This window comes from Mustela lutreola, chromosome 1 (assembly GCF_030435805.1).
Source record: "Mustela lutreola isolate mMusLut2 chromosome 1, mMusLut2.pri, whole genome shotgun sequence".
In the NCBI taxonomy this organism is placed as follows: domain Eukaryota; kingdom Metazoa; phylum Chordata; class Mammalia; order Carnivora; family Mustelidae; genus Mustela; species Mustela lutreola.
In genome coordinates this window covers 127,830,850-127,844,172 of record NC_081290.1, presented here as the reverse complement: position 1 = coordinate 127,844,172, position 13,323 = coordinate 127,830,850, and the positions used below count along the sequence as shown (strand labels likewise).

General features: G+C 36.0%; 1 protein-coding gene across 10 annotated transcripts in view; it reads right to left on the bottom strand.

Moving 5' to 3' along the window:
- GRIA2 (glutamate ionotropic receptor AMPA type subunit 2) overlaps positions 1–13,323 on the bottom strand; it is a 168,853-nt gene that overhangs the window by 83,759 nt on the left and 71,771 nt on the right. For all 10 annotated transcript variants that reach the window (XR_009353787.1, XR_009353785.1, XR_009353777.1 and 7 more), the window contains exon 3: positions 1,811–2,050. Coding sequence is in view for 7 of the 10 variants with exons in the window: in XM_059173994.1 (XP_059029977.1) it covers positions 1,811–2,050 (240 nt within the window). In the remaining 3 variants the exon portion in view is untranslated. The remainder of the gene's footprint in view (positions 1–1,810; positions 2,051–13,323) is intronic.

Below are 13,323 nucleotides of genomic sequence, written 5' to 3'. Positions count from 1 at the left end.
AATGAGACACCTAGCTTGAGCACTCCAGATGGGATTGCTGCAGCAAATGACTACAGACTAATCAATGGCGAATTGACTGATGGCTGGCTCTCTTCCTGTCTGCCCTTGGGGGTTAACAACGTGCCCTATCTTGGTTGAAACAGGCTTCTGGGTTTCACTGGAACCTTTAAATAACTTCAGGAAGCAAGCTGCTGAAGGAAGCCCAATCTGGTACTTAGGTACTCGTACAATAGCGGTTCTTAATCTTTTTGAGTTTGATTATGGGTACTGTCTTTAGAAAAATACATACGCAAACAGGCACAAAATGTTCCTTCAGCTTTAGAAAGTACACCCACTGAAGCCAAATCTTGGACCCAGAAATAGTTAAGAACATCCAAGATTCTAAAGAAAATGAAAACACTAATTTGAAAAGATCTATGCACCCCTATGTGCATTGCAGATTTATTTACAGTAACCAAGATATGGAAACAGATGAAGTCTTGACTAATAGATGAATGGATAAGTAAGATGTGGCATACATACAATGGACTATCATTCAGCCATAAAAAAGGATGAGATCCTGCAACTTGTTACAACTTGGGTGAATCTAGGGGTTATTATGACAGAAGGAGAGAGACAGAAGGAGAAAGACAAATACCATATGATTTCACTCATATGTGGAACCTAAAAAACAAAACAAATGAATAAACAAACAGAATCAGACTCTATTTTAAAAAAGCAGAACCAGACCTATACATAACAGAGGATAAGTTTATAAAATACAGAAAATATAGAATACGTAGAACAAACTGCTGGCTGCCAGAGGGGAGAAGGGTGAGGTATTGGGCAAATGGGTAAAGGGGAGTAGGATTTACAGACTTCCAGTTATGATATGAATAAGTCTTGGGAATAAAAGAATGTAGTCAATAGTATTGTCATAGTGTTGTATGGGGACAGATGGGAGCTACACTTGTGGTGAGCGAAGCACGAGGTACAGAGTTGTTGAAATCACTATGTTGTACACCTGAAACTACTGTAACGCTGTGTATCAACTATACTCAAATCAATCAATCAGTCAATAAAACTTTTAAAAGGAACATTTGGGATTCTACGACACATACATCAAGCAGATCTGTTAATAATAAACTTTGCAACAAGAGATGTGGAAAACACAAAGGAAGTAACTCCCCCTGAAAATACAACTTTAGCATAATGAGCCAAGATTCTATCCAATTAGTATGATAATCAATAGCATTTTATCATAAACCTAGAATTACGAAACTTCATAGGTCTGCTGTCAGAAGACCTGGGTCAAATTGTACCGCTACTCAAACGGAACATAAGCAAGTCCTTTAACTTCTCTGAGATTCAGGGATGCCATTTTAAAGCAAGGTTAATAATGGTCATACCTTTCTCATAAAACTTCTGCATGTGAAAATATTTAATTTCTATAAATTTCTCTAGAAGCCCTTATTTACATATCTATTCAGTTTCACTTTGACCAACTTTCAAGGCAGTCACTTCAGTGACCTTCGACTAATAATGTCTTGACTTCGAATCTCAGAAGGTACTATTTACATTACAACTGAACATCTGGGTATTGGGTTGACAGAATCTTTATTTTTAAAATGAACATTCACAACTTTTTTTTTTTTAAACTCTAAATACGTTTCCCAATTTTCAAACTGCATTATTCATTTACACAGCAAAATCAAACCAAGTGATCCCTGGACTTTAACACGCCTGTGTTGCTCCATAACATCTCATATAAGTGTCAAGTGTAGGCATTTAATCTGACCCATTACAAAGACATAGGGATATTGTCACTTACCTCTGTCACTGTCATAGAGATATGCAAACTTGTCCCATTGATAGTATTCAATCAAGCTAAGAAGTGCTCCTTTGAGGTCAGGTCTCATCTGAATGACAAATGGATGTGTGCCATCTGTTGGGAAGCTGGGAGTGATGAAGGAGACATGGAGCGTTCCACAGAATGATGTGATGGTATTTACAGACTTCTTGTCATAAAATCCAAAAATAGCATAGACGCCTCTTGAAAACTGGGAGCAGACTGAATAGGAAAAATAGAAAGGATATATCACTGAAATTGGCATACCGTAACATAGATTTGCTTAAAACTTAATGCTCTTTTATATGGAACATAAAATAATCAAAATGGAAAAATACAGAATTTATATCAATGATCCATCCTGTCTGAACACTTATTTACTTAGCTCTCTCTTTGAGGAATTCAAAGAATTATAAAGCATTAAAAAGTAATTTTGGCTACAAGAAAATAGATACATTATTATTTTTTTTTAACAAACCATGTAAGTGGAACACTATTTTAGGATAGCCACATTGAAAAAAAAAAAAAATGCAGGGGCTCCTGGGTAGCTCAGTTTGGTTGAGCTCTCAACTCTTGGTTTTGGCTGAGGTCATGATCTCAGGGTCTTGAGATGGAGCTCCAGTGTGGTCTCCATGTTCAGTGGGAGGTCTGATGGAGGATTCTCTCCTTCTGTCCCTTCCCACACTCACACATGTACACCCTGTCTCTCTTTCAAATAAATAAGTAAATAAATCTCTAAAAAAAAAAGTGTAACAATCATTAATTATATGAAGAACAAACTACAGTTACCCAGCATTTATACACATTCATAACATCTCACTCCCTCTAAAATCTGATTCCTTAAAAGGGCTTATTGTGTTAATGATGCCTCATACTAGAAGGTCAGAGGGCTTATGAAGGGTTCTAATGCTGACCCAAAGTTCTTTAAAAAAAACCAAATGCAAGACACACCACATACACAAAGAGACACATCACCAGAAAGAGATTTCTAACCTTGGGTCTCTCAGTCAAGTAGCAATTAAATGGAGTTCAGAAACCCGAATTTTAATCTTTCTCATGGACTTCCCTTACCCATACTAAACAAAGAACATTACCAAATATTCTGATTTAGGAACATAATCCCTAAAAAAAGGTAATATGTTATTTGAAAGTCCCTATCACTCCAAAATCCCTTAGCCTCTAATGATATACACTATGTGGCATATGACAATACCTCCTCCTACCTTCTCCCCCGAAGTCAATCACTAATTATTGTTTATCCTAATACCTAAATATGGTCTACTTGTTTGTAGCTCCATCTCAATAATCCAAGTTCATTAACAACCTATTCTTACGTTGTACTTGCCTTGTGATTGGCATGTTCTATGGCACATTAACTCATTTATTTCTCATGAAAACCCTTGAGGCAGGAACTATTATTATTCCCAAAAAGGGATTTTGATAGGAAAATTGAAACACAAGATTAAGTGATTTGCCCGAAGTCACACAGCTAGTAAATGAAAGATGCTGTGTTCAAACCTAGGCATCTGGATTCAAAGTCCAAGCTTTTAATTAATGGGTAATACTGTTTTCCCACATGGATTACTGGAATTCCTGCCCAAATTTCTTCCTTCATCCAATTTTCCCCTTTAGTTCAGTTCTCTACAATAAAGTCAGAATACTTTTTTGAAACACAAATCCGAAAATATCTGAGAAGTAATAGTTACTTTTTCCAAGACTGATTCCTCTGAAGTGCCCTATAGAAACCACACAAGCCATAATGCTTAAGACCACCAATTCAGGTCAACCACATAGCTTTAAATGATTAAATAGCTGATTTTTTTTTTTTAATCTTAAGGGTCATTTCAATCCAAGGAAATGAAAATAAGCTATCCAGTAACATAATCTAGCAAGCTAGAGCATAATACCAAGCATTCTTTCAAATTAATTAATCCCATTTAAAGGATAAAACTAATGCAATTTCATTTCATTCTGTTTCCTTTAAAAATAGAATATCTGTAGAAAAATAGATTTGCTTCATGAATAAGAGCATTGCTACAATACATACAGATTCTAATAACCAATTCCAGACAATCAATAAATAATAGGCAATAATTTTTATCAAGTATTAAATGACATGAAAAGAAAGGAAAGCAAGATTGACTATTTCTATGAATGGTTTTTATTTATCAAATATTCCCATTTTCCTTTATATATTTACTAATCTTCAACCCACTTCTGTCTTTCTAACATAAGTTTTCTAGGATTTCTAGGTTTTATCTGTGTAATGTACCAATTGGCATCTTCCTCCTTTATTACCACCAGTCTTCTGCAGGGTAGTCTAATATATCTCAGGAAACTTAATATATTCCTTTACATTCATTTCAAACTTGAACATAAAATAGATATGAGGTTTCTGCCCTTTACTTATGTTCACACTTTGGTCCTTGTCCGAGCAGAAAAGTTGAAAATAACTTTAATATGTTGGCCTGGGCTCATTCTTCACATAAGTAGGAAAAACAAAACAAAACAAAACAAAAAAACCATTGTTAAAACCCTTCCAGGCAAATTCTGCAGTGATTTCTTATTTTATACATGGATATATGTGTACTGACATGTACATCTTAAATCTCAAGTTTGTTCAGAAACTGATGATTCCATATGACATATAAAAAGGGGAAATTGCTATAAAATTCTCTCTGGGTCTATTTTATTCCATTTTCCGGTGAAGTGTTGGCATGTCATCTAAATACTATAGGAATATCAGGCGATATGATTTATTAATGAGACCTCTTCTTCTCATCATAAATGAAATACCTTCTGTGATGGGAACAGCAGCCATGGCCTCAGCAGAATCCTTGATAAAGGACGCTCCTGTTTGAATGCATAGACAATCGTAATAAGGAGCCATACCTTTCATTTTCCATTTGTTTTAGACTCTGAAGTGAGTTGTCAAAGGGCCTCCTGGTTATTGTGGCCATCTGGAAACACTTGGCTTTGGCCCAACAACAGGCACAAGCAGTACATGACTTCACAAGAAATTATAATTCACCTGATTCCAGAGTGGCTGCACCAGCTTGCATTCCCACCAACAGTGTAGGAGGGTTCCCCTTTCTCCGCATCCTCGCCAGCATCTGTCATTTCCTGACTTGTTAATTTTAGCCATTCTGACTGGTGTGAGGTGATATCGCATTGTGGTTTTGATTTGTATTTCCCTGATGCCGAGTGATATGGAGCACTTTTTCATGTATCTGTTGGCCATCTGGATGTCTTCTTTGCAGAAATGTCTGTTCATGTCCTCTGCCCATTTCTTGATTGGATTATTTGTTCTTTGGGTGTTGAGTTTGCTAAGTTCTTTATAGATTCTGGACACTAGTCCTTTATCTGATATGTCGTTTGCAAATATCTTCTCCCATTCTGTCAGTTGTCTTTTGATTTTGTTAACTGTTTCCTTTGCTGTGCAAAAGCTTTTGATCTTGATGAAATCCCAATAGTTCATTTTTGCCCTTGCTTCCCTTGCACCTGATTCCAAAGGCACTTTTTTTCAGGCAATTCAGCTAATTCTCCAATGAGCATAATTTTGTAACAATGGCTTTTCTTTCCTGCCTATCCCTGGTCCTTTCAAACCCTCTTCCCTTATCTGTTATCTTTTCATGGTAGATATTCAATTGTCTATTTGTCTGTATCTTCCTTTTTTCTAGATATTTCTCACTTAATGTCCTTTTTCTATATACAGTCATCTCTACAACACTGCTCACCTTCCTCTCTTTACCTAGGTCAGTCTCTGTCTTCAAACATGATGAGGAGATCATTGAGATTTACAACCAGGGATCAATCAGAATTCTGACCTGAGCTGAGCTGAGGTATTTTGCTTATCCAGTTTGCAGTGATCATCTCAAGATAAAACAGAACAAAATAAAAACAAAAAACTTAGTGCTACACTTGTAACCTTTCATCCCCTAAATACCTGAGTATTTTTGCATTCTAACACTGATGCTTTCCTCAATATACCACAAATACTTGGCCCTGTTAACATAACACAAAAGAATCTTAGGTGCACTTCCTTGAAATTCCTCCTCACTTGATTAGAAATTAAATTTCTCATTGTGATCTCAACTTTATTTCCCAGCTATCCCTCCAAATTTTAAAGCCATTTCCCTAACTTATATCCATCTTCAAAGATAGAAGATTTATCATCACTGAGATAATAATGTGTCACAAGCGGTAGAATAATTCCAAAAGTAGTTTCCTAAAATTACTTAGATAATAACAGCACCCTACATATATTCATTCTTCTCCTACGTCATCTTCAGAAGCAGAGGAAGGAACAGAGAAGATCAGTTTCACCTCTAGTTCCATGCCCCGTACAATCACCTTATGAAACACTATTACAACTTTCTAAATGATTATGCCGATTAGTATTAGAATTTCATTCATGTCTTAAGACTCAAAACTGATTGCAAAAGGTAGGTAAAGATGCTCTTATTGAATTCTATTTTAATAAAATATTAAATATCAACTTTGAGAAGCTCAACAAAGGGAAGTCCTTTTAAAAGACAGTTTAGGTCAAAACAGCAGAAATTATCATCTCCTGGGTGTAAGTAACTTGCTGATTATTCCACTTTTTATTATAGCCCAGATGATAGAAGCCAATAACAATGCTGATGGTGCATCCACCTCCCATCTTTCTCTCTCATTGGTGCTGCTAATGTAGCATACCCGATAGAGCCTAGAGAACCTTGCATGGTTATTTAGTAGAAAGGCAGAAAAAGAACAGGGCATGATTTATTTTTTGTTTTACTTTTTTTATACTAAATTGCCATTCACTTCAATGAAATAGCATCGGCTGCTTCATAAGCAGGAATGGTGACAGCCCCTTTGCAGCTTGTACAAAGTCTGATAAAAGCTGTATCACCAAGCAATCCTGACTTGAAAATCTGAAGCCCACTGAAAATATCTCTTCTCTCATCACTAAACTTCTGACATTAACCTCTTGCAAATTTTGACCCTGAATTTACTATTGAAATTTCCCTATCATTTGTCAGTAATGATCTCCTACTCACTAAAGCCAATCATCTTTTTCTCAGATCAAGCTTTCTTAGCCTCTCTGAATTTATTAATCAAAAACTTGCTTCCTGATATCTCTCTCTCTCTCTTTCTCCTGTTATTAGTCTTGGTCTCCTCCAATCCCTTCTCTACATTGCTGCCAGTGTAAAACAATACCCTCTTGGTACTTTTCCTCTCCCTCTAACTACCTTTCACTCACTTACCTTTTTATTTTTCCCTCCATATCCCAAATTAAAAAGGCATTCTACAAGGGTCCATTTTCTGACTGTTTTTTCTTCTCTTTTTGTAGCTTCTTTCTTAGGGGCCACATTCCTTTTAACAAGATCAAATTAAACTTTTTATGCATGCTTCCCACAATTTCATTGGCACCTCAGTTGTCTCCATTTGTCTATTTATTTACTGAACAAATACATACTGTAATCATTCAATGTGATGAGCTTGTGTTAGGCTTAGAAACTGCCACAGCAAACAGGGTAGATATTGTTCATGTTAGCTGGAATTGCTAGCTTAGCTACAATCTCTCACCCTCCAATATCACCCACTGGAAAAATGTCTAGTTCCCTATCTACATCCATAAAAACAGGAGGGAAATCCTGAAAATTTTATCCTACAAATCATTTATTTGTGTGTTGTTGTTGTTTTTTTTTTTTTTCCCTTTCTGCTCATGGCACCATAACTCTTACAATCATTGGTCTTCTAGATTTCAGAATAATTAATTCATTACTCTCCTTTGTTCTGTTCATGATATTTATAACTGTCTGTTTTATTCTACTTCATTCATTCCCCTCTCCCTTGTCCCTCTCCCCCCACCCCTGCTTGTGGTCTCTCTCTCTCTCTCTCAAACAAATAAATAAAATCTTAAAAAAAGAGAGAGAGAGAAAAGAAAAGAGGGGCGCCTGGGTGGCTCACTCAGTATCTGCCTTCGGCTCAGGTCATGATCCCAGGGTCCTGGGATTGAGTCCCACATCAGGCTCCCTGCTCAGCAAGGAGTCTCGTTCTCCCTCTCCCACTCCCGCTGCTTGTGTTCCCTCCCTCACTGTATCTCTCTCTCTGTCAAATAAACAAATAAAATCTTAAAAAAAAAAAAAAAGAAAAAGAAAAAGAAAAAATGAGCTGCAACAGTTTGGCAACTAGTAAGTTCCATATAAGTCTCTTGTGACCTCCTTACTTATTATATTCCCTGTTCTAATCAATGTTGATAATAACTATTTATTAACCATGCATCAGGATTTTATTTGTCTTTTTTCTTTAGCATCAAATTCACCAATTCTATAAGACAAATGTTCATGTGTTAAAATAAGACCCTTCTTTTCTGAATATGAGGATCCCTCCAGATCTTTTCCTTTCCTTAATCCTCAGCACACTAAATTGTCACTAATACTGCCCCCTTTGAGTTCTCAAATCTGTCCTCTCCAGCTCCCCTGGCTTTGCCTTCATATGGTCCTCAAACATTTATTGGTCGGATTGCTGCAGTACTTTCGCAAATATCCCCTTTTATCATAAATCGCTTTCTTATCATGGCAGATATAATGCTCCTACTTAAAATCCATTGATGTCTCCCCACTGCTTAGAGAATAATATACGTAATAGTGCTCAGGTGTTACCTGGTCTGTGTGGTCTGAGTTACATGCATCTCCTACATGTGATTCTAAAGCACTCTGAATTTTTGCATGTTAGCCTGAGTTATAACTGCTTGGCTTTGCCCTTGAACTCTGAGCTTACTGAGAGGAGAGAATGAAGTGCTGTTATTTCACTACTCAGCACACAGTCAGCACTTGACGAATGTTACTTATTAAAAAACCAGTTCTTCCATGAAGGCTGTCCCGCTTACCATCAACTGAATATGATTTTCTGATTATGAGTCCTTTCCTCATGGGAATACAGCATGAAGTACAGTATGTTTGAGTGAACTTGGGTAAGTGTGTGGGGAGGGAGGGTGATTTGGGACCTCCTTGAGATCAGAGTTCAGTGTGAGAGCAAAATAAGGATACCTTAATTGGAAGGCCAGTTTCATCCTTCGCTGGTATCTGGTAGGCGGAGCCACTGAACCTGAGCCTGTTTTCCTGTCTACTCAGTAAGGATATTAATTCCTCTCCTGCCTAACCTGGAGGAATGGTTTAAAGTTTAGACTAGATAATATAGAGAGAAATGTTGGGGGAAATAGAAATCATGAAATAAATGTGCTAATGACAGAAAATCCAACCAGAGCACTTTGTATTCTCTTCAATACATCATTCGGGAATTTTCACAAGTACACCATTACTTATTTGTTGAACGAATGGGATCTGAACCAACTGGATAACAAAGATATAAAAGAGCTTCAAATATGAAATTTCATTTCTGCTGATACTAGGAGAATTATGTCAGGACAGTATTTTCATTCACCATCATACTGCAGAATAACTAGTTTTCATTAAAATTACCCATGAAATTTAGTCTCTTAGTTCCCATAATAGGAAAATAAACAAACAAAACCCAAAACATCGTAATCATTACTATGAGAAAACAAACCCTGAAATATTTATAAAATCTTATTATTTTAAGTTTTCAAAATATATTTGATATGTGGAAAATGTGCATCAAGAGAGGTGAAGTTACTAACCTTTATTTTTATATCTATTTTTATAAATGCAGGGTGCATTTGGAAAGCTAATGAAAGAAGTGAGCTTCTTTGTCTTGGACATATGTCCAATAACACATTCTGTATTTGAAAACATCCTCAGGTAGTCTCACAATCTCAAATGTCTTACTTACAAAATTCAATGGAGTTGTTCATGCTTAAGCACTTATCATAAACATGTATTCCTTCAAAAAAAGGTGATTGTTTTAACAGACAGCACATGGACAATTGTTTTCCATGTTTAAAAAAAAAAACTATACTCTTTTTTCTTCTTGGAAAATCTAGGTAAGTACAATAGCCTGTTCTCACAATGAGATGGAGTAAAACTATCTACCTTCCATTAATGGGGTCATCTTAAAGTTCATATATCTAGGGGGAGGGCACCTTCTTTCACTGCCAATGAACAGGAAAGGTCTCCGCCTCCAGAACTAGCAGTTAGCACCTCTTAACAAAACTCTTTTCGAAAGCTTACTGCTCTGCATCTACTCCTGCTCCACAGGGGTCAGCACAGTTCCTAGCAAAAATATTCACTATATAGCTATTGAGTGAAACACTAAAGAGTCAAAGAAAATGTGAAGAAAAATACACAGACACCACGATGACATCTTCTATAAATTGCCTCATTGATGATTTTCCCTATAGCCCTGCCACAAATCTTTACTATGATAAATTGCTTCTCCTTTGCATGTATTTTGATCCCATTTTTCATACAAATATTAAATGGGATGCAACATCAACACCAAGTAGTAGAAGACAATGAAGCTGTAATAATACAGTTTTTCTTTCCCTCTAACAAACATTTATCCTTCCTGACCTTCCTGTTATGTTGCTGAGCGAGGTGAAATGTCTTAAGTTTATTGCTATTGCTGGTATTATATGCAGCTTTAAAAAATCTATACCATTTATTCTGGCTTCATTCATCATTGGGGATAGCAAGCAAGAGTAGTCCTGGCAGTAATAGGCAATAACTCTCGTATGAATTTTAATGATGGGTTCTGGACACATAAACGAAAGGGAATCACCTCTGTTTATATAAGATGCTATTTCACAAAAGATAGTCCCATTCTTCATCCCTTGGACATGTATTTCCTCCTCATAAATACACAGAGTTCTACTCTGCAAATTCTTGCCGGGTTTATGCTCTATGTAAATTCTGGGCCCTGCGTGCCCTGCTGTGATTTGAATGTCGTGGATAAAGAGTGCCAGGCTGAACGTCTGGAGGCCTGGCATCTAATCCCAGTTGTGACACCAGCCAGCTGTATGCTTCTGGCAAATTGCAGCTTTCAAATGTCTCCATACCCTCAGAGGTCTCATCGAGCTCAAACTTGGGCCTGTATGGCCAAACATCAAAGAGAGAAATTATACAAAATGTCAGTAGTGCATATTTATTATTCATTACAAGCTTAAATCCTGTAAAATTGAGTGTGAGATATAAGTTTTTGCAGATTAAATTCTGCCATTCTCTGTAACTTTTTATGAGTCTTTCTTCCTTTTATTCTTTCTTCTTTTTATATTTCTTCTTTCTGTTTATCCTGTTCCTTCCTTCAATGTTTTGCTTTTTCTATTTCATGTCTATCTCTACGTCTTGTCTACCAGAGATAGCCTAGGCTCCACAGCCATTCTTAATCCTGATGCCTAAAGAAATGTCACATCTCTTTTCTGATTGTAATTAGAATGTACAAAATTGAAGGACTATGTTTCTGCCAAATACAGATTCAATGATATTTCAGTACAAATAAAAATGTTAGCTTTTGTGATAAGTCTTTAAAAAAAAAAAAAGAAACTTTTCAAATAACTAGAAGGTTTCTACTTAAAAGAATTTTCCTTTAGGTGACACATGCAAAAAAAAGGAAAAGACAGAACTTTATTGCTTTACCTGTCTGGAGGCTCTCAAATTAGATCTGACAGCCTTCTTTCTTTTGGATGGTTCAAAGGGTCTCTGAAGTTTTTGCAGGACTTTCTTGCTCATCCTTTTGTTGGCAAGTGAGAGGGTTTCTACTTATATGCCTCAACATTTATATGTTAACTCATAAAGTTTATTAAATGAAGGTAAAATTTTTGAATATCATATAACAAGCAATTGTGTAAATGTACAAAGAAATGCTCTAGACCATTAGCCTACATTCCTAAATCGCTAAGTAAATGGAGGTATTAACTTTAGCACAATGGACTCATTCACACTTGATGCATTGGTTCTGGTAAAATGATGCCCTAGTGTTTGTTAAGGGAACATGATACTTCACTCTAACATCATCCAAAGGTTTTGTGTCATTGTTACACTCACTTTGATAAGAGGAGGAAGTGCAGAACTAATGGTGTGAAAGAGTTTCCTCAAGAAAAGAGTAGTAGCTTATTTATGTTTTGGCCCTTACATTTATCTCAGTAACATAAGTAAAATGTTTACAACTCAAAAATAACAGGAATAAACTCTTACAGAAATTTAAACAAGTGTGCTCATTAAAAGGCTATAATTCCTCACTCCCTACTTTTCTCAGAAGCAACCTCTATTAACAATCATTTGGTATGTACACTTGCACGGCTGCAGTCCCTAGTTAGAATTGATTTTGTTTGTTATTCTTCTGATTTTGTTATGTATTTAATTAAGGAGAGCACAGAACAATTTTCCTGTGACTTCCTTTGACATTTGACAAAGAAATTATCATGTTGATACAGACTTAGTTCATTCTTTTAAACTACTTCCTAAAATTCCCTGGTCTGGATATATCACAATTTCACCAATATTCCCAAACTAAGATATTTAGATTGTCATGAATTTTTATTACTATAAACAAGGCTGCAGCAAACATGTTTGTATGTTCATCTTTGTAACCCTGGGCTAACATTTTTGCATAACAGATTATTAAAAATGGCATTGTCAAAAGCATTTTTCACAGAACTAAAACAAATAATACTAAAATTTGTATGGAACTATCAAAGACCCTGAATAGCCAAAGTAACCTTGAGAAAGAATGACAAAGCTGGAGGTATCAAAATACCGGATTTGAAGATATACTACAAAACCATAGTAATAAAAAAGTATGATACTGGCATAAAAATAGACACATTGATTAATGGAACAGAATAGACAGCCCAGAAATAACCCAATAGTTGTATAGTCAATTAATCTACAAAGGAGGCAAGAATATACAAAGGAAAAAAAAAAAAAAAAAGACAGCCTCTTCAATAAATGGTTCTGGGGAAATTGATCAGCTACATGCAAACAAATGAAATTGGGCCACTTTCTTACACCATACACAAAAAATAAACTCAAAATGAATTAAAGACCTAAATGTGAGACAAGAAACCATAAATCTCTTAAAAGAAAACATAGGCAATAATTTTCTTTAACATTGAACTTAGCAACATTTTTCTAAATATGCCTCTTCAGGCAAGCAAAACAAAGACAAAAATAAACTATTGGGACTAGACCAAAATAAAGAATTTTTTTTTTTAATTTTTTATTTTTTATAAACATATATTTTTTATATACATATATTTTTATCCCCAGGTCTGTGAATCACCAGGTTTACACACTTCACAGCACTCACCAAATCACATACCCTCCCCAATGTCCATAATCCCACCCCCTTCTCCCCAACCCCCTCCCCCCGGCAACCCTCAGTTTGTTTTGTGAGATTAAGAGTCACTTATGGTTTGTCTCCCTCCCAATCCCATCTTGTTTCATTTATTCTTCTACCCACTTAAGCCTCCATGTTGCATCACCACTTCCTCATATCAGGGAGATCATATGATAGTTGTCTTTCTCTGCTTGACTTATTTCGCTAAGCATGATACGCTCTAGTTCCATCCATGTTGTTGCAAATGGCAA